Source organism: Thamnophis sirtalis, unplaced genomic scaffold, assembly GCF_051295495.1.
Source record: "Thamnophis sirtalis isolate CommonGarterSnake01/CBP01778 unplaced genomic scaffold, rThaSir2_p1.2 scaffold_2, whole genome shotgun sequence".
In the NCBI taxonomy this organism is placed as follows: domain Eukaryota; kingdom Metazoa; phylum Chordata; class Lepidosauria; order Squamata; family Natricidae; genus Thamnophis; species Thamnophis sirtalis.
In genome coordinates, this window is record NW_028261382.1 from 60,135,163 (window position 1) to 60,162,934 (window position 27,772).

The window sequence follows — 27,772 nt, forward strand, 5'->3', positions numbered from 1 at the left end:
CCGTCATCTTCTCTTCTTCTTCATCTCCACATTCATCTCCTCCTTCCTCCTCCTAAGAGGACTTTGTTCCTCTTCCCCATCTTCAGTCTTCCTCCATCCTCTCTTTCTTCTCACCTGCTCCTTCACCTGCATCTCAGTCTTCCCATTCTTCATCCCATTCTTGCCCTTTCATCTTTACACTCACTCCTCTTCTCCACCTTCCTCCTCTTTGACACTCCTTCCTCCTTTCCTCTCCTCTCTTCTTCTTCTTCCTCCTCCACCTTCCACCTTTCCTTCCTCTTCTTCCTCCTCTTCTCCCTCTTCCTCCACTCATTTTCTTCTTCTTCCTTCCTCATCTTCTTCCTTCTCCTCCTCTCCTTTCTTCCTCCTCCTCTTGTTCTTCTTCCTCTTCTCCTTTCTTCTTCTTCCTTCCTCCTTTTCCTCCACCTCTTGTTCTTCTTCCTCCTCCTCTCCTCCTTCTTTTTCTTCCTCCTCCTCTCCTCCTTTCTTCTTCTTCCTCTTCCTCCCCTTTCTTCTTCTTTTTTCTCCTCCTCCTCCCCTCCTTTCTTCTTCTCCTTCCTCTTCCTCCCCTTTCTTCTTCTTTTTCTTCTTCCTCCTCCCCTCCTTTCTTCTTCTTCTTCCTCTTCCTCCCCTTTCTTCTTTTTCTTTCACCTCCTCCTCCCCTCCTTTCTTCTTCTCCTTCCTCCCCTTTCTTCTCCTTCTTTTTCTCCCTCCTCCCTCCTCCTCTTTTCCCCAGCCGCCCGCCCGCCCGGCAAAAGCCCAGCCCCTCCTCGGGGCCAGCGCACCCTGTTCCTCGCGCCCGCCCGCCCGGCCTTTCCAGGAAGCGCCGCCGCCGCCGCCATGCATTGTGGGGCAGCGGCAGCAGATCCAAGATGGCGGCCAGCAGGAGGCTGATGAAGGTAACATCCAGGCTGAGGCCGCCGGGCCGGCGACGGGGCGAGAGGCGGGGCGGGCGCGCGCGGGGACGGGCGGGGGTCCCGGGGTGGGCAGCTGGCAGGAGGGCGCCGGGGCCTTTCGGGGCCCGCTCGCTTCGGAGACGGCGCCGCGCCGGCTGACGGGGCCGCGCTTCCGCCGGTGCCTAAAGCGGGCGGGGGGGGGGAGGAGGAGGAGGCCCGGGCGCGCGGACGCCCCTCGCGGGGCCGCGCCGATTGGGGGGGGTGAATTGGGGTGGGGGGGCTCCCACTTCCTCCCCGGCGAGGGGGGGTCCCGCCGGGTGACTAAGCAAAGCGGGGCATCCCAGCTTGGAGACCCCCCTCCGCCGTCGAGGAGGAGGAGGAGAGGGGGTTCAAATGGGGCGGGGGGAGAGAAAGGGAGGGAGGGGCGTCTCCCCACTCCTCCCTTCCTCCCCCGCCTCTTCGGATGGGCGGCGGCGCCTCCTGACGTTACGAAAGCGGCGTTGGGCCAAAGCCTCGGTGGGACCGAAGCGGAGGCCCAGCTGGGATGCCTGCCTTCTCTTCCCCACCCTCCCGCATTCGCCAGCCCAAAGGTCCTTCCTTGGGACACCCCCACCCCCCAGCAAGGGAGAACCTCGTTTCTTGGGAAAGGGGATGGGAGCGGGAAAGGGAACCACCAGGAGATCCTGGGTGCTTTCTGAGCTGGGGGAAAGGGGACCACCAGGAGATCCTGGGTCCTCTCTGAGCCAGGGAAAAGGGAACCACCTGGAGATCCTCAGTGCTCTCTGAGCTGGGGGAAAGGGGACCACCAGGAGATCCTGGGTCCTCTCTGAGCCAGGGAAAAGGGAACCACCAGGGGATCCTCTAGGTTGAGGACTTGGTTCTCTCTGAGCTGGGGAAAAGGGAACCACCAGGAGATCCTCTAGGTTGAGGAGATCCTGGGTGCTCTCTGATCTGGGAAAAAGGGAACCACCAGGAGATCCTCTAAGTTGAGGACTTGGCTCTCTGTGAGCTGGGGAAAAGGAAACCAACCACCCTTGGTGCTCTCTGAGCTGGGTGGTTTTCTTCCTGTTGACATTTCGTGACCCAACTAGGTAACATCATCAAGCCTAGGAGAGAAGGGGGTTTGTGGGGAGGAGAGAAGGAAGGAAAAGAACTATGGGGTTCTTGGTGCTCTCTGAACTGGGTGGTTTTCTTCCTGACAACATGTGTCCCAGCTAGGTAACATCAGGGCTAGGAGGGAGGGGGAGGGGGAGTTGCAGAGAGAAGGAAGAGAAGAGGAAAAAGAGGATTTGGTGCTCTCTGAGTTTGGTTGTTCTCTTGCAGACGTTTCACTACCAAACTAGGTAACATTATTAGTATTAGCAAGGAGTGGGGTTAGAATATAAACTGAGAGCAAACTCTACTCTTTACTAGCGCTGTTGATGTTACCTGGTTGGGTAATGAAATGTCTGCAAGAAAACAATAAATCTCAGAGAGCACCAAGGTCTCCACAGTCATTGCCCCCCTCCTCCTCATTCCAACCCCACTCTCTTTTAGCACTGATGAGGCTACCTAGTTGGGTAATGAAACGTCTACGAGAAAACAACCAAGCTTAAGGAGCACTTTCCCCCATCCTCAGCCCCTCAAAGCTTTTCTTAAATTTAAATAATCTGTTTTCTAGTATCAGATAGTTAATGGAATGACATTATAAGTAAATTGTCTGCTTCACACAGTATGCTAAATCACATACACACTCCTCTAAACTAAGGTTAATACTATGTACGATTGTGGGAATGTAGCCTTAACTGACCTGCTGAATGCTATTGTGCAGACCTACATTTGCAGGAGACATGGTTTGGTTTTCGTTTCTTTAATGTGCTCATCCTAAAGCTTTCAGTTCCCAGGAGTTCCTTTGTTCAGCCACAGGAAGACAATGTAAAAGGAGTGGATTTATTAACTTCCTGGATTATGTATAGTGCAACATCCCATAATAACAAGTTTGCCAGAATGAAGGCAACAGAGCAGCCCATTTGGATCTTAAAAATGATAAGCTGGCAGGGAATAAACTACAAGTCGTATAGATGTAACGGTACACTTAGCTGAATGGGGTTTACACGTGTTAAAATCTATCCGCATTCGTGTCAAATAATCCAGTGTGGGTTATTTCCAGGTATCACAGTAAGAGCATAAACTATGTCAATGTCAGAAGGTAGTAAGAAATACGCTTTGGCATCACATAGATGAGTTTGAGATGCATTTTCACTTTCATTCTTTTCATAGCAGGCTATCTATACTTTATTTTCACTTTCAAACTTCAGCCTCTGTAGCAAGTGAGGTTTGGGAAATGGGAAGATAACTTTGCAACCAGAACCACTGCTGTGTTGCAGATTTTGTTCCATGGCTCTTAAAAATTATCTAGATTCGAAGTTTCGGAATGGGCCTTTTATGGGTATATTCCTTGCCGTTAATAGGAGTTTTTGTTTTTAATATTCAGGTAAAGCTTTTGCTAACATTCTGTCATAACAGCACATGTGAATTTGTCTATCACACTTTGATTCAGCTTTTTGCTTTAGAAGGTTTAAATCTCTCATTCTTTTCCTTTTTATATAGTTTTATATACGATTACAGATTTGGGATAAACCTCTTAACGTTTCAAAACTCCCTGAACAAGATTTAGTTAGAAGAATTCGAGAAATACTTGGACTTCAAGTAATGATGTCACTAATTGGATATAATTCTCATAAATCCTGCTTGAAATTAAACATTTCTCCCACATTCATCCACCTACAGAGTAGTCCGGGTTTGGGTTTCTGTAAACTTGGAGAAGGGAAAAAATGATTTTACAAATAATAGTCCATATTATTAATTTTGTGGTGTACTCTGCTTTATTGTAATTGCTTGCTTAGGCACTCATATGTCAAAGTCATATCCTTGCAGTTAACAGCAAAAGTAGTAATTTCCTTAAAGAGTCTGGCCTTTTCTGTTTTTAACCCTCTGTTCACTTGCATGTTTATAACTAATACAGGTTGTCCTCAACTTACAACAGTTTAGTGACTGCTCAGAGTTACAACGGCCTGAAACAAATGATTTATGACTGTTTTTTCATTCTTACATTGCACCGTCTCCATGGTCATGTGATCAGGCTTCAGATGCTTGGCAACTGGCATGTACTTATAACTCCCTTAACAATCATGATAATTTAATAACTGCAGTCATTCGCTTAACAACTGTGGCAAAAAAGGTCATAAAAATGGGGCAAAGCTCATTTAATCACTGTCTCATTTAGCAACAGAAACTTTTTGGCCTTCCTATAATGTAAATACCTAAACTGAAACAGTGAGACGATACTTAAGAGTCCATGGCAATTCTGCGTGCAAAACATCGGCTGAATTTTAATACATTCCCAACCCAGATGCAAGGGTGATATACAATTAACACACTTTAGAGCACTACCAGGAAGGCGGTGGCTTGGTGGCTAAGACGCTGAGCTTGTCAATCAAAGGTCGGGAGTTCAGCAGTGAAAAATCCCTACTGCTGCGTAACGGAGGGAGCTCCCGTGACTTGTCCCAGCTTCTGCCAACCTAGCAGTTTGAAAGCACGTAAAAATGCAAGTAGAGAAATAAGAACCACCTTTGGTGGGAAGGGAACAGCGTTCCGTGCGCCTTTGGCGTTGAGTCATGCCGGCCACATGACCACGGAGATGTCTTTGGACAGCGCCGGCTCTTTGGCTTTGAAACGGAGATGAGCACCGCCCCCTAGAGTCAGGAACAACTAGCACATATGTGCGAGGGGCATCTTTACCTTTACATTGGATATGTTTACTGCCTTACAGATGAACTGTAAGGATATGTTACATATCCTTGTGTTATTTATAAAAATAACAAAGGTAGAATACAGATGCGTAAATGAATCAAACATTGCTTATAATCACAGAAATTATCTGAGGAAATTGCCCCCCCCCCCAATAACCTGTAATCCTATAACATAGTATAGTGCACTCCATATTGATTAACTAGGTTTTGGATGTTAGTTGTAATACAGTTTGCAGGTTTGTTTAATACTGGGTTTGTGTTCCCTCGTTTATGCATATCTTTTTTTTTTCTCCTAACAAAAAAAGTGTTGTTTATCTAACTGAAAATGAATATTAGAATTCCGTGAGCTAAGCAAAGAATCTGAACCTTCTTTTGGTGCTATTGTCAATTTAATAATATCCGTGAATTGTGGAATAATATTTTTTTAAAAACCCCTCCCTTTCATCTTTGTGCCCTTACGTAGCACAGGATATTAAACAGCTGATTTGCTCTTTAGTTCTGTAATTCAAGCCTGCCTTATGTTAATATTAATTCCAGGCAGAGTTGACAAGACGATCAAAACCTTGGAAAGTTTCTGAATCTTTGGCTCACTTTATAGCAACCGCTTGTGTTCCTGAACTTGTGACTTTTTTTTTTAATGTCACAAAGAGGAATGTGTGCTATAAAAGTTTGGGATCACCTCACCAAGCGAAGACACATTCAGAATGGTAATTCTGCAGTTCATCCTCCCCCCCCCTCCCACGCTCATTTGCATACAGATGCCTAAATGGAGGTTTATTTATTTTATTACATTTATATCTCACGTTTCCTGTGAGACATTCTCAGCAGCATTATTACTCATCGTCTTAGCCTCACGCTGAGAACATTTGTAAGTTCGCAGTTGGGCTGATAGGAAGCTACCAGCCAGAATTATTACCCAGTAGATCCAGAGTGAGGAGGTTATCGCCAATCCCCTGTTTAATTATGTGCTCAACTTGAAACATTTCTCTCTTTTTTTTGAAAGACCTACGTTCTGAAATAATTATTCTGATGGGTGATTTTGATCTCACTTTGTATATGTGGAGCAGAATTAATTATAAAGTAGAAGTTATTAAACCTGGTTATTAAAGGCCAACTTCCTTTAGGTTTGCAGACGTGAGACTCCAGCATACCTAAGCCTAAATATCGTGGTTAAGTCACCAAGAATCAGGGTGGATAAAAATCATTTAAAAAAAAATTAAATCAGATTTTTAAATTTTAAATTGGATTGTTTAATTTAAATTGGATTTTTTTAAAAATCAAATTCATTTTAATAAAAGGCTTTTGGAATAAAAATCTATCTAGTTTTCTATTTAATATACATTAATAATTTCATTCATTCAGCATAAAATGGAGCTTCGTTGTGTAGCATGAGGCAATATATTCGGCAATATTGGGGCTGAGGTGAGTCAACAGTAGGTCAGACGAGGAGCTGCTGCGGGAAAGAGATGACAGCTGCTATTTAAAAATTATGATTTAAATCAAGTTAATTTAAATCAAGCCTTTTTACTCGTGATTTAAACTGACTTGGTTTAAATCATATCCACCCTGTCAGGAATGAAGCAGGCTGAAGTCCACCAATAATCGACGTTATCAGAAATTTCCTGCCTAGGCAGGAAACCCTATACCGTTTCAGACAAATGGCTATCCAACATCATCTTAAAGACTTCCAGTGTCGGGCATCCACAACTTCTGGAGGCAAATTCTGTTCCACTGATTAATTGTTCTAACTGTCAGGACATTTCTCCTCAGTTCTAAGTTGCTTCTCTCCTTGATTAGTTTCCACCCATTGCTTCTTGTGCTACTCTCAGGTGCTTTGGAGAATAGTTTGACTCCCTCTTCTTTGTGGCAACCCCTGAGATATTGGAAGACTGTTATCATGTCTCCCCTAGTCCTTCTTTTCATTAAACTAGACATTCCCAGTTCCTGCAACCTTATATGTTTTGGCCTCCAGTCCCCTAATCCTCTTTGTTGTTCTTCTCTGCACTCTTTCTAGAGTCTCCACATCTTTTTTTACATCATGGCAACCAAAACTGAATGCAGGATTCCAAGTGTGGCCTCACCAAGGCCTTATAAAATGGTATTAACTTTATTATAAATAATGACAGCATCCTTCTCAGAACCAAGGAGACTTTTAGACAGCACAGTGAATGTTTCCTGAAGATTGCACTTATTTCATTTTTCTAACAAGGACACTGGAGCTTGGAAATTGCTGTTGCCTGTTGATGAGATCATTCATTTGTGTTTTAACTGCCACTCCTTGAAATCCTCACAGCCTGCTTAAATTTTAGAAATTGATGAGAAAACCAAGAGACTACAGGTAGTCCAAACTTTTTGTCACTATTTGAAACATTGGTTAAGTGAGTTTGCCCCATTTTGCGTCCTTGTTGTGTCTTTTTTTTTGGCCGTCAGTTATTAAGCGAATTGCTGTAGTTGTCAAATTAATCACCCGGATGTTAAGCAAATCTGGCTTTCCCCCATTGACTTGCTTGTCGGAAGGTTGCAAAAAGGGGATGGCGGGACTCTGCAGCCGTCATAAATACGAGTCAGTTGCCTGGCATTTGAATGTTGATGCCATGACCAGGGGGATGCAGCAACAGTCGTAAGTATGAAAAACAGTCATAAGTCACTTTCGAGTGCCATTGCAACTTTGGATGGTCACTGAATGAACTGCCGTAAGTTGAGGACCACCCGTATTTTGAACTTTTCTTCGTTTTTTTTTCCTTTATTTTTCTTATTTAACACAGTCAACAACATAAAATGTAACCGTATCAGTTTAAAAACAAAAACCACAAGCAATCTTCTTTTGCAATAAAGTAGTCAAAATCTATTTTCATTTTAAAAACCCCAGATAAATAAAAGGTTTCCCCTCACTGAAGGAGAATATCAAGAAAACTCCGATGCCTCCCAGAGATTTTAAGTGATCAACATTAACTTTCTTTCTTTTATTCCCAGAACTTGACTTTTCGGTGGTGGATTAAAAGGTTCAGGCATTGGGAAAACTTGTAAGATATAACTAAGGCTACACACTACAGGTTAAATCCTCAACTTACGACTGAAACGGAGCCCAAAATTTCCATTGCTAAGCAAGACAGTTGCTAAGTGAGTTTTGCCCCATTCTATGACCTTCCTTGTCAGAGTTGCTAAGCGAATCACTGCAACTGTTAAGTTAGTAACACAGTCGTTAAGTTAGTAACACCCCGTTGACTTCCGCTTGTTAGGAGATCGCCAAAGCAGATCACCCTGCGACCGTCATAAATACGAACCAGTTAATAATCCATTCCTTACATAATGTCTTTGAAAATAGCCATGTGCCCTACTTTTATCATACCACAAAAAAGCATGCCAACCCAGTTGCAAATCATGCCCCTCCAGTGTCAATAATCTTGTATTTCTCAGTAAAATCCATTCTTTCATCCAAGCTGGACCCGCTGCTTGGTAGTACAGTTCCCAGTTTGGTAATCCAAATCCACCTCGAATCCTTGCATCTTGTAACATTTTTATATTAATTCTTGCTTTTTGTCCCTGGCCATATATATTTCCCCACTATTGTGTTCATACTTGCAAATAATTTTTTTTCTCTAGTTTTATCGGTATTGTTTGGAATAGGTAAAACAGTCTTGGTAATATATTCATCTTTACCTCTGCTATTCTTCCCATCAGTGATAATGGTAGGTTTTGCCATCTTTCCAAGTCTACTTCTACTTGTTTCCTCACCTAATAATAGTTATCCTCCTTTAGTGTTCCACATCTTGATGTCAGTTGAATACCCCAGTTGCGAATCACTGCAACTGTTAAGTTAGTAAGTGAATCTGGCTTCCCCATTGACTCCGCTTATCGGGAGGCCGCCAAGGCAGATCACCCTGCGACCGTCATAAATACGAACCCTGCTGTCAAGGATCTGAATCAGGTGACCACGGGGAGGCTGCTGCGGATGCAGAACAGTCCCAAGTCAACTTTTTTTCAGTGCCGTTGTGACACTAAGTGAGCTGTTGCAAGTCGAGGACTTCCTGCACTGTGGCCGCTCCTTCCCCCCAAATCAGATATTTTAATCCATAACTTAATCCTTACATCCAGGAAAGAGAGTAGAAATTGAAACAAAACCATTGCATGGGTTTTCATAGCCAGGTTGTGTAGCTCTGTTTCAGATTGACAGAGGTGGAAGGGACCTTGTAGGTCATCTAGTCCAATCCCCTGCCCAGGAAGGAGACCCTACCCCCTTTTTCTGTCTAATCTCTTCTTGAAAGCCTCCGGGGATGAAGCTCCCGCAACTTCTGAAGGCAACTTCTGTTCCACGAGTTGATGGTTCTCACTCGTTCCCAATGGAAGGATTTAAAGCAGGAGACAGTTACCAAGTCTTTTAGAATAGAATAGAATAACAGAGTGGGAAGGGACCTTGGAGGTCTTTTAGTCCAACCCCGTGCGTAGGCAGGAAACACTATATCATTTCAGACAAATGGCTATCCAACATCTTAAAGACTTCTAGTGTTGGGGCATTCACAACTTCTGGAGGCAACTTCTGTTCCACTGATTAATTGTTCTGACTGTCAGGAAATTTCTCCTTAGTTCTAAGTTGCTTCTCTCCTTGATTAGTTTCCACCCATTGCTTTTTGTCCTACTTAGGTGCCTTGGAGAATAGCTTGACTCCCTCTTCTTTGTGGCAGCCCCTGAGATATTGGAACACTGCTATCATGTCTCCCCTAGTTCTTCTTTTTGCTCAACCTTTTGTGGATGTTAAACTCCCAGAATTCCCCAGCCAGGTTGGGACATCTGGGAGTTGAAGTCCATGCATCTTAAAGCTGGCAGGGTTGAGAAATATTGGTCTGGCTCTAACTTTCCGGCCCAATAAAAACTTATAAATATATATTTTAGAAGAAGCTTGAGACATCAGAATTTAATCATTCAAAACAAGATATAACTTTAGGTATATGTCTTACTCTGGCCACTCCTGATATTTTCATCCATGAGTGTAGCTGAGTAACCGATCTTCATTGATCAGGCATACTCGAATATTGGAATGGCATTTCAGCCTGAATTCAGAAGTGCCCCCCAAGATGTGAACCAGGATCTTGAAGAAAAAGGTAACCTTGTCCAGTAGAAATTGGGTCCGTTTGCCTGCATCTGAGCATCTCCTTTATGTTCTGTGCTAAAAAAAAAAGATCCTAATTTAGAATTTAGCAGTTTGATGGAAAGAAAATACAAAACTGAAGATTGTTGGCATACCGGTGGCACTATTTAGTTTTGGCCTAGCATTGTTGTAACTTTAAAACTGTGGTTTATTGAATAAGCCTTGTTAGCTGAGTTCATGAAGTTTGTTTGTCTCTCTCTTTGTCTGTCTGTCTGTCTATCCTCTACGTATCTATTTATCTATCTATCTATATCTCTATATCTCTATCATCCATTATCTATCTCTATCATCTATTTATCCATCTATCAATCCTTTATCTATGTATATATAAGTATAATTATAATCTTTATTGCCATTGTGCTTAAATACAGCGAAATTGGTTTTAACCTCACTGGTGCAAAATTATAACAGAAACGAAAAAAAGAAAGAAAAAGAAAAAAAACTAGCATGTGCATGGATTGTGGTTGTATTTAAAATATCATCTATCATCTATTTATAGCTCTATCATATATCTATCTATATCTATATCATCTATCTATCTATTGTCTGTCTATCTAGCTATCTCATCTATGTATCTATCATCTATATCTCTAGCATCTATATAATCTAATCATCTATCATCTTTATATCCTATATCTATCATCTCTGTCTATCTTTATCGATCGATCTATCATCTATCTAGCATCTATATAATCTAGCATCATATATTTATCTATCCATCCATCCATCCACTGACTGTGTGTCTGTCTGTCTGTCTGTCTATTTATCTATCTATCTATCTATCTATCTATCTATCTATCACATTTATTTTCTGCCCATCTTGTAACAAAACTACAAAGCTGTCACAAAGCTGCTCAGAGTCATTTCTTAACTGCGGGATGGGTGGCAAATAAATGTGATAATAGTAAAATAACAATGTTTTATAAATAGTAGACAGGAACGGCTTCAGTCCTTAGAAATTGAACTGGAAAGGGCAAGGTAGCATTGAAACTGAAGCAGGAATCATAGTGGTTTCCTTATCAAGCCAGAGATGCACCCGGGGTTTGAAGTTGGCTAATGGTTGTTGGCTTTAGAATAGAGTAGAATTCTTTATTGGCCAAGTGTGATTGGACACACAAGGAATTTGTCTTTGGTGCAGATGCTCTCAGTGTACATAAGGAGAATAAAATACATTCATCAAGAATAAAAACATACAACGCTTAGTGATAGTCAAGGTTACTAGTAAGCTATCAAATTGTACTAGGAAACAATAAAAACAATGTAAATTGAAAGATACCAGCAACATGGTTATAGTCATAAGTGGGAAGAGACAGGTAAGGAAGAGAAGAATAATAGTAATATAGTCTTGGTAGATAGTTTGACAATGTTGTGGGGATTACCGTATTTTTGGGACAATAAGACACACCGGTGTATAAGACACACCAAGAGTAAGTAAGAAAAAAAAATGTCCTCCCCGGCCCCCAGGACTACTCTGTAGCCTTCAGCAGGTCTGGGGGAAGGCAAAAACGGGGGCATTTCCCCCTTCCCTCAGCCCTGCTGAAGCTTGCAGAGTGCTTCTGGGTGCTGGAGGAAGGGAAAAATGCTTCCATTTTTGCGAAAAACAGCCCATTTTTCGCAAAAATGGGATGTGGGAGCAGGGCCTCAGGAAGCCAAAAATGGCTGTATTCAGTGTATAAGACGCACCAACATTTCCACGCTCTTTTGGGGGGGGGGTGCGTCTTATACTCCGAAAAAGACAGTAGTTGTTTAGCAAGTGATGGCATTCGGGGGGGAAAAACTGTCCTTGTGTCTATTTGTTCTGGTGTTCAGTGCCCTATAGCATGTTTTGAGGGCAGAAGTTGAAACAATTTGTGTCCAGGATGCGAGGGGTCTGTAGATATTTTCACAGCCCTCTTTTTGACTCGTGCCGTAGACATATTTAGAGCCCCAAAAGGATAGAATCTGGCATGATGCTGGTTTATTACACTAGTGGGAAGAGCCAAATGGGTGCTCACACCAACAGTAATCGAGTCTTGTGATGGATGACTATCCTGTGGCATTTTGTTTTCATTTCGGTTTCTAAAAGGATCAAGTTAAATTGGCCTGAGTTCGGATAAACTGCGTGTAAACTTGTACAGGAAGTGTAATGTACGGAACTCTGGATATTTATCAGCAGCAAAGGGTGACACATTGCTAAAACTTTCCTAGCCACAGAATTACGACATCGTCTTTAATACTGCCAGGGGTGATGCCAACTCCTTGGGAAATTCCTGATCGCTGAACTGGCAGGCTCAGGGAGTGACCGAGTTTTAAGATCTCTTGCCTTTCCTCCCCCCCCCCCCACTTCTTTTAATTCAGAGCATTCAAAACACTAATTTGGCTTTAGATTTCTGCCTTCAAGACAAGGAAACAGCAAGCGGGTTTATTATTGTTTGCCCGCACAACTAAATTGTCAAACATTTACTCGGCTGAACGCCTGCATAAAGCTGAATGCATCAGGCACACCCATGAAACCAAGGCAATATTTGTACACTGCTGGCCCAATCGCTCGTGAGAAATTCCTGTTTTTGTTAGCAGTAAACTTACTCTAAGGTAAAGGTTCCCCTCACACATACGTGCTAGTCGTTCCCGATTATAGGGGGCGGTGCTCATCTCCGTTTCAAAACCGAAGAGCCAGCGCTGTCCGAAGATGTCTCCGTGGTCATGTGGCCGGCATGTCTAAATGCCAAAAGGTCACGGAACACTGTTACCTTCCCCCCCCCCCCCCCCCGAAGGTAGTCCCTATTTTTCTCCCTGCATTTTTTACGTGCTTTTGAACTGCTAGATTGGCAGAAGCTGGGACAAGTCACAGGAGCTCACTCCATCACACGACACTAGGGATTTGAACCGCTGAACTGCCAAACTTTCTGATTGGCAAGCTCAGCGTCTGAGCCACTGAGCCACTGCGTCCCTCATAAGCGTAGTATTCGGAGCTAATTATAACCAGCTACTCTATGGATTTTGTGGGTGACTCTTGCTCCAACCAGATCTTCATGGTTTCACCAGATCATGTCTATTCATGACGGTGATGTTCTTGACTCAAGCTTGAAGAAGCAGAATTGCACAATAAGACTTGGAAGGGTCCTTGTGGGTCATCTAGTCCAACCCCTTGCTCAAGCAGAGTTCCTATGCCATTTCAGACAAGTGACTGTCCAGTCTCTTCTTAAAAGCCTCCAGTGATGGAGCAACTTCTGGAGACAAGCCATTCCACTCATTCATTGTTCTCATGGTCAACAAATTTCTCCTTAGTTCTAGGTTGGATTTGATAAGCTCCCACCTTATCCTATCTTCAGGTGTTTTGGAGAACAGGTATATTCTCCAAAAAACAGCATAGACTGATTCAAGTATATTGGTTGAATTGATACATTATTGGCTGCTCTGGTTTTTTTTTTTAACTTTACAATACAAACTTTATAATAAATTAACACTCTCAGGTTTTACACAAAGTAAGTTTGTCTATATTGTAAATGGTCTTCCCTTGACCGGAAATCCTCTTGGAAGAGCTGGGTCAGAATGGTCAGTTGGACAGTCTATCTTGGAAAGAATCAGATAAAATAAGTGGAGGTTCTCCTAAATTTGATATCATGCCTTTCCATTTATGCTTCTGTTACATTAAAATTTATTACTTTGGCAGCTCAATTATTGTCTATATCACACACTTATCATCTTACCTTTATCCTTGTGTATTCCCTTGGAGTGACTTTAATTACTTGCTGGAAGTGCACAAAGATTTATTAGTATTTATTTACAAATAACTCAAGGCAGCGAACATATCCAACACATTTTCCCCACCACCACAACAACCTTGTGAAGCGTGTTCAGCTGAGGGAGAGGGACTGGGAGAGAATGCCCAGATAGCATTTAACAATAGCCTTTAGACTTATATACCGCTTCACATTAGTTTACAGCCCTCTCTGAATGGTTTACAGAGCCGGCCTATGGCCCCCAACAATCTGGTCCTCGTTTTACCGACTTCGGAAGGATGGCAGGCTGAGTCAAACTTGAGCCGATCAAGATCGAACTCCCGGCAGTGGGCAGAGTTAGCTTGCAGTACTGTATTGTAACCACTATGCACAATGGATGGATGGATGGATGGATGGATGGATGGATGGATGGATGGATGGAAAAGGAACATCAATAGTCCTTAGACTTATATACGTTTGAAGTAGTATATAAGTCTAAGTGCTATTTTTATATCGCTTTACAGCTCTCTAAGGGGTTTACAGAGTCAGCTTCTTGACCCCCAACAATCTGGGTCCTCATTTTACCCACCTCGGAAGGATGGAAGGCTGAGTCAACCTTGAGCCAGTCAGGATCGAACTCCTGGCAGTGGACAGAGTTAGTTTGCAATACTGTATTCTAACCACTGCACCATGGATGGATGGATGGATGGATGGCAGGAAGGAAGGAAGGAACAGCAATAGCAATAGTCCTTGACTTATATATACCTTTGAAGTGGTATATAAGTCTTAAGTGCTGTTACTATACCGTTTTACAGCCTTCTCTAAGCGGTTTACAGAGTCAGTCTATTGCCTCCCCCCCCCCCCCAACAATCTTCATTTTACCGGCCTCGGAAGGATGGAAGACAGCCTTGAGCCTGGTGAGATTCGAACTGCCAAATTGTAGGCAGATATAATACAAACTCTTGTATTAGCAGCAGCCACTAATTGGTGGAAACCAACATTTTGCAAGTGGTTTTGTTGATCCATGTACGTGTCTGTTTTGGATGCGTGTCGTAGGTAAATTAGCTCTCTTCGTAGCCTAACAATCAACAATGCTATCTTGTTTGTATGTTATTCTTGCCATTTTCTTTTCAAGCTTTTGTTACCCCGTTGAGCCTTTGCCTATTATCAATATTGGGAGAGGAGTGGTGCTCCTAGTTTTAAAAAAACAAGTTCTTCTTTCCCGTGGCATGGGGCAATTTCTTTAGGCTGTAAGGTTGGCTACATGCTCGTTTGAAGAGAAGGGTTTTTTTTCCCTAGATAAGGGTATAATTCTTATTTTGGTTAATTTCTTCTAATTATTTTCCTGTTTAAATTTTTTGTTTGGTTTGCAGTTATGGCTTCGTTTACTTGCTTACATTGGCTGCAATTGTAAGGAACTGTAGGGAATATTTCTGTGTGATGCTCCTTTCTAGGGGCAGTGCATGGAAAACACTTGATATAATCTGAATTAACAGAATAGCAGAGTTGGAAGGGACCTTGGAGGTCTTCTAGTGCAGTGTTTTTCAACCATTTTTGTGCAAAGGCACACTTTTTTCATGAAAAAAAATCACGAGGCACACCACCATTAGAAAATGTTAAAAAATTTTAACTCTATGCCTATATTGACTATATATAAAGTAATTCTCCCACGGCACACCTTACACTATGTCACGGCACACTAGTGTGCCGCGGCACAGTGGTTGAAAAACACTGTTCTAGTGCAACACCCTGCTCAGGCAGGAAAGCCTATACCGTTTCAGGTAAATGGTTGTCCAACCTCTTCTTAAAAGCCTCCAGTGATGGAGCATTCACAACTTCTGGAGGCAAGTTGTTCCACTGATTAATTGTTCTGACTGTCAGGAAATTTCTCCTTAGTTCTAAGTTGCTTCTCTCCTTGGTTAGTTTCCATCCGTTGCTTCTTGTCCTGCCCTCAAGTGCTTTGGAGAATAGCTTGACTCCCTCTTCTTTGTGACAATCTGGCTTGGAAGCATTACACTACTGAACAGCTGGTTGTACAAGCAGTCCTCAACTTACAACAGTTCATTTAGTGACCATTTGAAGCTATAACGACACTGGGGGGGGGAGGATGGTTTTTCACATTATCACTGTTGCAACATCTCCATCATCAAAAGATCAAAATCCAGATGCTTGGCAAGTGATCCGTATTTATGACAGTTGCAGCGTCCCGGGTGATCCTTTTTTGCGACCCTCTGACAGGCAAAATTGCTTTTTTTTCCCCCAGTGCCGTTGTAACTTTGAAGAGTCGCTAAGTGAACTGTTGAAAGTAACTATCTCTAGAAGGATCTGCCAAGCTGGATGACTTGATTAAAATCTGTCATTGCCCCGAATGTAGTAACCGCATGTTTAAAAAAATGGAAGTTTTTTTTAAAAAGTAAAATTTATTATAAGAAGAAATCAGGGTTTGTTTGTTTTTAATTTTAAGAGAAAGAGCTATTTTAAAAGGGAAAACTTAATTGATGCAAGCGGGTGGAAGCCTACTCAGAAATTATAACCTCTCTTCACACACATTGCTTAATAGATAGAAAGGGGCCTGCCATCTATATTATATTACCGTATTTTCCCCGAAAATAAGACAGGGTCTTATTTTGACACACACACCGAAATAAGCGCTTGGCTTTATTTTCGGGGAGGTTCTGTAAGATATAACTAAGGAGGTCTATAAGATATAACACTATGGATTAATCCTCAATTTATGACTGAAACTGAGCCCAAAATTTCCATTGCTAAGCAAGACAGTTGTTAAGTGAGTTTTACGGCTTTTCTTTAAGTGAATCGCAACAAGTGGTTACGTTAGTATCATGGTTGTTAAGTGAATGGCTTCCCCATTGACTTCGCTTGTCGGGGGATCACACTGCGACCGTCATAAATACGAACCAGTTGTCAAGGATCTGAACTTATTATTGTTGAGGTGCAGGAGGCGGTGAGCGTGGTCACCTCATGGCTGCTGCTGTGTTGCAATATTTTCGGGGAGGGCTTATTTTAGCGCATGCGCTCAAGGTTCCACCACAAAACCGCGGTAGACTAAAGCGCGTGTGACTAAAGCGCGGTGACAAAACCGCACCGTCAAAACCGCGCCACAACAGCGCGCCGACAACAGCGCGCCAACAGAAGCGCGCTGTAACATAACCCGAAAAATAACCCTAAACCTAACCCTAAACCTAACGCTAAACCTACCCTAAACCTAACCCTAAACCTCACCTTAAGTTAAATCGCGCTTCTGTGGGCGCGCTGTTGTGGGCGCGCTTTTGACATCGCGGTTTTAGCGCCGCGGTGTTGTCGGCGCGCTTTAGTCTACCGCGGTTATGTCATGCCACGTGCGCTCAAAAGCCCTGATTGGGCTTATTATCCGGGGAGGTCTTATTTTCCGGGGAACTGGTTATGTCATCTTTTTATTTTGAATTTCCAACCTCATTCAAGGCAAGCACCTTTATCAGGGACACAGATACTGAGTTTTTATCATTGCCTTCCTGAAGGTGACTCTCTACATGGAGTCGTGACCGTTCAAAGTTACAGAGGCGCTGAAAAGTGTAACTGATGGCCCTTGTTCACACTTAGGACCCATTCAGCATCCTCGCGGTTAAGTGGTCAGAATTCGGGCGCTTGGCCACTGACTCGTATTTATGATGGTTGCAGCGTCCCGGGGGTCATGCGATCCCCTTTTGCGACCATCTGACAAAATAAATGGGGGTGGGGGAAGCCAAGTTCACTTAACAACTGCACTATTAATTTAACAACCGCAGCGATTCACTTAACAACTGGGGCAAGAGAGGTCGTAAAAGAGAACTCGCTTTACCACTGTCCCATTCAGCAAGAGAAATTTTGGGCTGTGTTGAAGTCATAAGTCGAAGGCTACCTGTTATAACATAGTGCCAGATTGCTGGCTGTTATTAAGTCTGAATTCTCTGTGAAAAGTCAAACAGAGGAATTGTGCCTTTTCCAGATTGTTCCCTCCGTTCGTCCTTATAGTAAACCTGTAGCAAGACAAGAGGAAGAGAAAGCGGGGGGAAGACCAACTGTGGGACAGTTTGACTTCCATTGAGAAGATACGAAAGTAAAAACAACGCACACGTTTTCCTGAATATTACAACCGATTATATTGGCTGATGTAGTTAATATGCTTTCCTCCCCACCCCCTCTGCTTTGCTTGTAGGAGCTTGAAGAAATCCGCAAATGTGGAATGAAGAATTTCCGTAATATCCAGGTGGACGAAGCTAACTTATTGACTTGGCAAGGGCTTATTGTTCCCGTGAGTGTGAAAAAAACCAACAACCTCTTGTAATTGTTAAAATGCACCAGAGTTCTTGTGAACCCTTTAATTTTCCTTAAACATTTAGGTTGGTCCTTGCGGGACTGGTTGAGCGAATCTGTGGATTTTCCAGAGTGAAGAAGAATAAGAAAATATTTCTGTGCAGGTTTCCGAATAATTAAATTAGCTGCCATCCATCTTTGCATTAAAAAGAAAAGTTATTTCTAATTTATAAAGCCCGTGCACCGCTAAATCGTTGCGCAGTGGTTAAAACTTAAAAAGAGAAGCCGCCTGTTGTTGTGCAACTAACAAGACACAACAGCAAAGCAAGGGAGGAAATGGATGTGCAGGAAAAACGAAAGTGAAGGAAAGCACCCCACAACTCTTTCACAGCTTCAAAATGGGCCAGATAAAATAGCAACCAAGGAGGCAGTGATGTGGGTTTACTGTATTTCTCGGAGTATAAGACGCTCCGAAGTATAAGACGCACCTACGTAGTTTTGGGGAGGAAAACAAGGGGGAAAAAATCTGCTTCTGCCTCCCAGCAATTTGCCTCCTTGCAACAAACAGCAAACAGTACAGACAATATACACTGTTTGTAGTGTTACATTTCAGACTATATTCGTACAGATGCTGTTAAAATTGATGATAAAATTGAAGAGCCGAGGTGGTGCAGTGGTTAAGGTGCAGTACTGCAGGCCACTTCAGCTGACTGTTATCTGCAGTTCAGCGGTTCTAATCTCACCGGCTCAGGGTTGACTCAGCCTTCCATCCTTCCGAGGTGGGTAAAATGAGGACCCAGACTGTGGGGGCAATATGCTGACTCTGTAAACCGCTTAGAGAGGGCTGAAAGCCCTATGAAGCAGTATATAAGTCTAACTGCTATTGCTATTGCTATTGCTGTGGCTTTCTGGAAGTATACGTTATTCTCTGCTATTTCCAAGAAGATACAATAGCACTGGGCCTCTTCAGGTCAAGCATTTATTTTAAAAAGCTCCTTCATTTTGTTAAGTTGTCTAGACCAGTGTTTCTCAACCTGGGCAACTTGAAGATGTCCGGACTTCAACTCCCAGAATTCCCCAGCCAGCATTCGCTGGCTGGGGAATTCTGGGACTTGAAGTCCGGACATCTTCAAGTTGCCAAGGTTGAGAAACACTGGTCTAGAACAATAATAAAGCAGTTTTTAAAATATAAGTCTAATAATTTGAACATTCTATAGGCATTTATACTGTAGTTATTGACTTACCTTCTTGCAGCAAACAGAAGCACAAGGGGAAAAAAATCTTCTTCTGCCTCCCAGCAATTTGCCTGGTGGAGCAAATAGCAAGTTTCACTTTCAGTTTCTCCCAATCATCAGCTGTTTCAGGCTGCAGGGATTGCTATAGCCTATTGCAGCCTCCGCAAACCCCATTTTCCCTGTTTGCTGCAAGAAAGATTGCTGGGAGGCAGAGGCCAAAGGGTGAGGGCCGGTGAGTGGGTGGGGCTACATTCAGTGTATAAGACGCACCCAAATTTTCACCCTCTTTTAGTGGGGGAAATGTGCGTCTTATACTCTGAAAAATACGTATTTCTAGCACCTTCAGAGAATCCCAGCATACAACGTAATATGGGAAACGTAGAATTTATTTCAAGAAATTTAGATTTCATTCCCTATCACAGAATCAATACCCGTCCCTCACAGGGCAGGAAATGCTCTCTTAAGACAGTCCTTGACTTAAGAACGATTCATTTAGTGACTGTTGAAAGTTAACGGCATTGAGAAATGACTGATGACTGTTACAGCGTCTTCATAGTCACGTGATCAAACTTCGGGCACTTGGCAACTGGCAGGTACTTAATGACTGTTGCATGGTCCTGGGGTCGTGATCACCGTTTGTAACCTTACCAGCTGGCCTCCAGCAAGCAAAAGCCAACAGGAGAAGCTGAATTCACTTATCGACTGCAGGATTCATTTAACCATTGCAGTGAATCGCTTAACAACCGGGGCAACAAAAGAGGGGGTCGTAAAACGGGGCACCACTCACTTAACAGAAATGTTGGGCTCAGTTGTGATCGTACCACCAACTTGTCATTCTTGGTTTCAAAAGCCATTTCCTTTACGGCCCCGAGAACCACTTTTCCAAATGGTAAAATCTCCTCGAACAACAGGACTAGCTGCATGGCTGGACAGCTAAATTCCAGGCCTGAAGATCTGCCCCGCATAAATTTTAAACCCGTTCTTAATTATTGCAAGCTTTGTGTCTCTTTGGAGAGGCAACAACCCCTGGTTGTCATGGGGTTTCTTCTTTCCTTGCAGATCAAATTCCAGGGTTATTAAAACAAAAGAAAAATTCAAAGAAAGGGAGGGAGGTTTCAAGCAGTTGTCTAACAGGAAAAATAGAACCCTCAACTCTGGCTCCTGTCTCTCCCTAAGAAACTTGGCTTTTTCATTTGATAAAGGCTTTGATTTCCTTCTGATAAAAGGCAAGAATAGTTTTGTCAAAGCATAAATCAAGGCTGCGAGGCTGGAGGGACAACATAATATGTACACATAGCTGGCAGCAGAGTCGGACAGTGAGGAGGTTGGGGAGGAACATGGGCCAGTCCTGGGGACTGAGGAAGGCTCAGACGAGGGCTCTGCATTGGAGGCAGAGAGGGAGCTAGACAGCAGTGAGGCAGAGAAACAGCTGGAGCCTGTTCCCGGTGTGCGCATGCGCAGAGCTGCCAGAAGACAAGAACAACGAAGAAAGCAGGGTCGACTTAAGAGTAAAGCCACACCTTGGAGGTGATTGGCCCCTCCCATAGGAAACAAAAGGGGAGCAAATGGGGAGGGGGCTTTTTCAGGAAACAATTCATTTCTTCAGTCTTTTCAAGAGTGGAAAGTTCTGTTTGTGACTAAGAGACTCTGTGCCAAGTTTTGCCTTGCCGTATGTTAGGAAACTAGTTATCTGGCAGCTCTCCCAGCGAGATAAGGTTCGTGTGGATAAACATTCCTCTGAAAGACTGTTTTCCAAACCTTGCTGACTGTGAATGAAAGGAATTCACAGTTGTGTAAATCAAAGAGGTTTTGCCAGGACCAAGAGTGGTGGGCTGCTAACCGGTTTGCTACCAGTTCACTTGTGCTCACACGTGCAACACTTCTGGGTAGAAGCGTCCGAGCGGGTGAGCGCAACCTCCTGCCTCCGCCACTCCTGGTTCGGCCAAACCAGGCCGAACCAGGAGCAACCCCCACCTCTGGTGTGGTGCTCCCCTTGTTTTGAGCCAAAAGACAACCCGTCAGCAGCTGAAAAGTTGGCACTCAAAGGCACCTGAAGACATTTGAGATTGGGAGATGCTCTCCCTGCCCCTCTCGGTGTCATCTAAGGAACATTTTTAATGCACCAAACCGGGTCCCTCTTAACTCCTACAGAAAGATAATCCTGGACTTAACCGCAGTTTGTGATTGTTCACAATTACAACAGCACTGAAAAAAAGTGACTTACCGTTTCCCCGAAAATAAGGCCTAACTGGAAAATAAAACCTGGCATGATTTTTGAGGATGCTCGTAATATAAGCCCTCCCCCTGAAATAAGCCCCAGTTAAGATTGTCAGCCAGTATTGTATTTCCCCCAAAATAAGACCTGATGCGTCTTTTGAAGCAAAAATTAATATTAGACCCAGTTTTAATATAAGACCCGGTCTTATTTTCAGGGAAACAGGGTACAGTCATTTCTCACACTTAACAACGTGGTCAAAATTCAGATGTTTGGCAGCTGGCTCATATTTATGACGGTTGCGGTGTCTTTTTTTGTGACCACCTGACAAGCAAAATCAAAGGGGAAGCCATATTCGCTTCTCAACTATCTATCTAACTTAATCTGCAGCGATTCGCTTAATAACCGTCTAAAAAAATAATAATCAGGAAAGGCGACAAAAGTCACTTCACAAATGTCTCCCTTAGCAGGAGAAACGTTGGGCCCAATTGGGATTGTAAGTCAAGGACTAGCTGTATAAAAAGTTGCGTCCGTGAGTTGAATTATTTATTCTGAAGGATTGAATATTCCTTGCCTCTTTTATTTATCTCCATTCTCCCAGAATGAAGGAGTATGTATTTTCCATTCCCACATAAAATATATATTTGAATATAGGTGCTTTTTTTAAAAAAAAAAAAACAATTGTCAAGTTGTATCTTGCAATTCTGTTCCAGAATTGTGGGTGTCTTTTATTTTTATTTTTAACAAGTCACTGCTTTAAGAATAACAGTCGTTCAACTGTTTTATCCGGATACTAGTTTTATAAGATAATCCTTCCTGCAGGGTTTTATCGGTAAATTCCTAACCATTCTGTCTTCTGTAAACAATTCTGTAATTTGTATTGAATCTGTCTGTGTGTGAACTTTTTCCTTTGTGGATAAAGTTAACAACGGGCAAGCTTTTATTTTATTTAAACTCCTTAAATAAACAACCTAAGAACAAAACAATATTTACAACAATAAAAACAAGAGAGACAGTATAAAAAAAAACAAAGTGGAATTAAGGAACCCACCTTCCCATTTTTTTCAGGACATTGCATAAAACAAACAGAATCCTGCTAATAAAGATTGCGATATTTGAGGGGTTTTTTAAAAAAAAAATCAGGTATTTTTTAAAAAATAATGTGAGTCAGATTGCTAACAATGAAAAAAAAAGCAGGGAAGGGAGACTTAAGAAAATATTTTGAAAAGACTAGATTTAAATCTAAAAACAAACCACTAATAGTAAAACAAACCCACAAAAGATTTTTGGTTCCCTTCCATTCTCAACTTTGAACCACCTATTCTTCTAACGCACTGCAAGAGTCCTTTTAAATATTAAAATATTAAAAATAAAGGGATCTTTACAGGTAATCCTCAACTTTACAACCACAATTGCACCCAAAATGTACATGGCTAAGCGAAACATCTATTAAGTGAGTTTTGCCTATTCTTAAAACCTTTCTTGTCACAGTTGTTAAGTGAATCACTGCAGGTGTTAAGATAGCAACACGGCCGCTAAGTGAATCTGGCTTTCCCATCGACTTTCCTTATCAGAAGGTCACAAAAGGGGATCACCTCTTCTTTTAATGACTCCCATAATCCCTTGTGGGCTGAATCAGGGCAACTGAATGGAGCTGAATGTTTACTGGCCAGATGCCCTTCCTGTTGCCAATGCGGAGTTTTGTTTGGCAGATACATTCTCATCGTGCCCAGAGAGAGAAATATCTGCCTCTACCTAGGACTCGCAGCCTCCAGATTGTGAGGTGAGAGCTCCACCTGTAGGCCACCGCGCCACTCTACAGCAGGGGATCACATGACTCTGGCTGTTACTACTGTCATAAGTACATGCCAGTTGCCAAGCATCTGAAGTTTGATCACATGACCATGGGGACGCTGCAAGTGTGATAAACGGTCACAAATCACATTTTTCCGTGCCATCGTAACTTAGAAGGGTTGCTGTAAACGAACAATATTGAGTTGAGGCCCCATGAATCAACTAGGGCATTTTTTGGAAACCTGACAGTGTATCTGATCCCACTTTCCCGTTTACCAGCCAGCTTTCCTCTGAATTCACCCTCTGGTTGTCTCGGGCTGCTTTTCACACTTTCTGTGTTGCCTCTCCCTAGGACAACCCTCCATACGACAAGGGGGCCTTCAGAATCGAAATCAACTTTCCTGCAGAGTATCCATTCAAACCTCCCAAGATTACATTTAAAACGAAAATCTATCACCCTAACATTGATGAAAAGGGGCAGGTTTGTCTGCCAGTAATTAGTGCTGAAAACTGGAAACCAGCCACCAAAACTGATCAAGGTAAGAGATTCTCCCGTCTCCATTTTGGGCCTCTCGATTTCTATACGAGTATCTTCATTTTGGAAAGAGCTTTTCTCCCAGGGTCCTGGATCTCAAGAGCACAAGCCACGCTGGGCTTTTAAAATCTTGCGATGGGATCCCTTTTGAGGGCGAAGGACTTCTGATTTTTCTTGTCCTTCCCTCCCTGGCTTAGTTTTTAAAAATCTGAATTTTATCACAAAGGATAAAAAGAGGAGAGACTTCCAGGCAGCTACGTCTGAAAAACAATTTGTCCAATATTGGAGGCGTCTACGATCGGCCTTATTTGTCATATCTCTTGAATAAAACCCCAGCTAGGGGGCTGTTAGGTGTTTTAGTACGCTTTCAGCCAATTCTTAAATGGTTTATTGTAATAGTTCAGGGGTCGACAACCTTAAACACTCAAAAGAGCCTATCCGGAAGCCCCCCCTCCCCCACTGAATTCTGGAGCTGACCAGTAGTCCCGTTCCCCCACCATAGAGTCTCCTCCTAGTGCGGCATCCTTTCTCCTCTGCCGACCGGAAGTCCAGTTCCCCCACCATAGAGTCTCCTCCTAGTACGGCATCCTTTCTCCTCTCCCTGTCCTAACCGAAAGCCCTATGAATTGTGGAGCCGACCGTCGACAGGGAGCCCCAGCAGGGAGATGAAAGAGCCACATGCAGCTCCAGAGCCACGGGTTGCCGATCCCTGTAATAGTCCAAGATGAGCTTGATATTCCTCATCCAGCATTTTTTATTTACATGCGTGTGCTTGCATGTGGATTCAGAGCCGAGTTTCTCTCTTCGTTTCTGCGAGGAAAAGCTTTACACCAAGATTATTTTGCACGCACAGAGCAGAGTTCCTCCATTCATAAATCTTAATATATGCCGCCATTACGGTGGCCCATCCGGTGAATTAAATATACCAGTGAAGATGGTCCTGTATGAGCCGAGGTGGCCCAGTGGTTAGAGGGCAGTCCTGGTGGCTACTTCAGCTGACTGCTAGCTGCAGTTCAAACCTCACCGGCTCAAGGTTGACTCAGCCTTCCGTCCTTCCAAGGTGGGTAAAATGAGGACCCAGATTGTTGGGGGCAACAGGCTGACTCTGTAAACCGCTTAGAGAGGTTATAGTGCTGTAAAGCACTATGAAGTAGTATATAAGTAGTATTGCTGTTGCTAACGTAACCTCTTCCATTCTGCTTTAGCACATTCCAATCGATTGTGGTTTATTTAGCCAACTGTGGCCAAAGCTGGGCTTGAAGGCCACATCAACCTTTAAGGACAAAGTTGAGGAGCCAAAACCTGAAAAAGCAATGACAGGGTGAACATTTTCATTTGCGTTTGCGTTCAATTCAGATTTAAACACAACGGCCCACGCGACACCTTTTTGGTTGCTTGTTCGGAAACTTCCCCAGTTCTCTTCCATTAAAAAATAGAATTTTGGAAAACATTTGTGGAAGACTTGAGTGCCATTCCCAAGGATTTGAGTGTCATCTGCTCAGAACAGCCTGAACTGTGAGATGGGTGGCAAATGAATTTGATAATCTATTATGGGACACTGGCTCAGGGGCTAAGACGCTGAGCTTGTCGATCAGAAAGGTCGGCAGTTTGGCGGTTCGAATCCCTAGTGCCGCGTAATGGAGTGAGCTCCCGTTCCTTGTCCCAGCTTCTGCCAACCTAGCAGTTTGAAAGCACGTAAAAAATGCAAGTAGAAAAATAGGGACAACCTTTGGTGGGAAGGGAACAGCATTCTGTGCGCCTTTGGCGTTGAGTCATGCCGGCCACATGACCACGGAGACGTCTTTGGACAGCGCTGGCTCTTCAGCTTTGAAACGGAGATGAGCACTGCCCCCTACAGTCGGGAACGACTAGATCATATGTGCGAGGGGAACATTTACCTTTAATCAACCTATTACAAATCCATAAATCTCGGGATCTGCGAATCGATGGTTCTGCCTTTCTATCTGGGGCCACACTGATCTCTCTTTTTCTCCTTCCTTCCTTCTTTCTTTCCCCCTCTCTTTCTTTCTTCTTTCCTTCCTCCCTCCCCTCTTTTTTTTTCCTTCCCCCTTTTCTCTCGACAGTAATCCAGTCCCTCATAGCACTGGTGAATGACCCTCAGCCAGAGCACCCCCTTCGAGCCGACTTAGCCGAAGAATACTCTAAGGACCGTAAAAAATTCTGTAAGAATGCTGAAGAGTTTACAAAGAAATATGGTGAAAAACGACCAGTGGACTAAAAAAAACAAAACAACAACAAAACACAACAAAACAACAACAAAAAATACACCTGACCGAGTTGATGTCAGCAATGTGTGATAGAAGAGCTGAAGAAGTGCATTTCAGACACACCCACAAAAAGCAGGACTCTATGGAAATTGACAAGTGTCACCTCTTGGTGTTAACTTGTGGCTGTTAAACTAATAACTTTCTACCGTTTCTTAATCAAAAGTGGTCTAGGTAATCTGTAAAGAAAGGATTAAAAATTTAAGATGTTCTAGTTCTGCTTTCTTTGTTTAAAATCACTGCTTTAATGTACTTTAAAAGAATGCTGTTTCTTTTCTTTCTTTTCTTTCTTTTTTGTTTTCTCTCCCCATCACAATTTTATCAGAAAAAAAGAAAAAAAAAAGTCTTAGGCTTATTAACTTTGCCCTTAAAATTCAGAAGGTCGTGGCTGTTATTTCTTATTTTCCTTTTGCAAATTCCCTTTTTGTTTTCCTCTTCCCATTTCTTGGTTGCCCCTTATCCTTCCCTCCTCCCTCCCTCCCTCCCCCACACCACCAAGACGGAAAAAAACAAAACCACGCATACTTAATTTCTAAGAAAACAGACATTTAGGGGAAAAAATTGAGCTGTTTGTTTTCCCTGTCTTAAAACGTTGCACTGTTTCTTGCATGTGGGTCCAAGGTGTTTTTTTTTTCTTTTCTTTCTTCAACTTAAATTTGTCACATAACGTAACTGCCATATGTACACCAAAACAAAACAAAACCCCACCACCAGAATCAACCCCAGATCTGTTCTTAAATCTGGCTGATGTGGTTACAATAATGTTTATTAAATGGGGGAAATCCAAGCATTGTGTGCATGGATGAATTGTACCACGTGACTTACGTTCTGTTTAGGGGGAGGAAATTTTGGCACAAAATATTCTTTAAGCAAAGGAATAGCGGAGTGTAATTTTCTTTCCTCCCCCTTCCCCCCCCCCTTTTTTTTGAATTTTACTCCTCACTTTTATTATTTAGTATCTATGCAGGCTACCTAGAATAAAGAAGGCCTCGAGTCCATTTGCGAGAATTTCAAATATGGGACCAAGAGGTACCAAAACAGAATTAATCTACCAACCAACCAAATAAATCCAGCTCCTTCTCCTATATACTTCCTAGCTGAGAGACTTAACTGGGGAGAAATCCTTCTTGACAACTTAAGTTCTGACAAAACAAAAACATAGTCACAAAAAAATCCTTTCAATTTTTACCTCTTTTTCCCTGCGCAAACAACCAAAGCGTAATTTTCTCCAAATAATGGATTGGTTTGATCGATTGTCATCCAAAACGTAAGCAATTTCCATTAAGCAATAACCCGCGCCCATCGTAAAATTGAGCAGTTGCCTTTTCTCCCGTTAAAAATAATAATAATAATAACCCCCCGCACATGAAAATGTGGCATTCTAGGATTAATATTGATTTGGCGATGTTGATTCAACCCCCCCTCCCCCCCCAGCTATCCCTGCTCCCAAGTTAAGGGGGAGTTTTAACGTTCTTTCCCACGGAAAACCCAATCACCCCGTTTAATGTCGTGTCGCATTTTAGGATGGGCAAAACGCAACTTTTATGTGACACAGTGACTCTCTTTCCCCCTGGCTGCTCAGTTTTTTTTTAAAAAAATGCCTGGCTTTTAAGTGAGCATTTCAAACCATTTCTCTGAAACCGCAGTAAAGAACCAAACCCAAGTGCGTAACCATCATTTCTCTTTTGCATGTCTTCGCTTTTCATAGATCTCTCGGCATTCCGGTGGGTTTTTTTTAAAAAAAAATATATATTTCAGGAATCTGGAATCTCTTGTTTTGGTCTTTGCCATCTTTAGGGAACGAATGTATGGTTGGAGAGCCGTAGAAATAGCATTTCAAGTTTTAATTACTATTATTTTGCGTCCGCCTTTCCATCTCTCCCC

At 42.9% G+C, this 27,772-nt stretch overlaps 1 protein-coding gene across 2 annotated transcripts; it reads left to right on the forward strand.

Moving 5' to 3' along the window:
- The first annotated feature begins 803 nt into the window (after positions 1-803).
- Positions 804-27,622, forward strand: UBE2L3 (ubiquitin conjugating enzyme E2 L3). 2 transcript variants are annotated; one of them, XM_087705718.1, is made up of 4 exons: positions 804-899; positions 17,727-17,822; positions 23,421-23,607; positions 25,688-27,622. In XM_087705718.1, exons 1-4 carry the CDS (start codon positions 873-875, stop codon positions 25,840-25,842), a joined length of 465 nt encoding a protein of 154 aa, XP_087561844.1. In that variant the 5' UTR covers positions 804-872; the 3' UTR covers positions 25,843-27,622. The 2 variants fall into 2 exon arrangements, with proteins under 2 accessions (XP_087561844.1, XP_087561845.1); XM_087705719.1 differs by lacking the exon at positions 804-899 and adding an exon at positions 7,671-7,807.
- Positions 27,623-27,772: the final 150 nt, after the last annotated feature.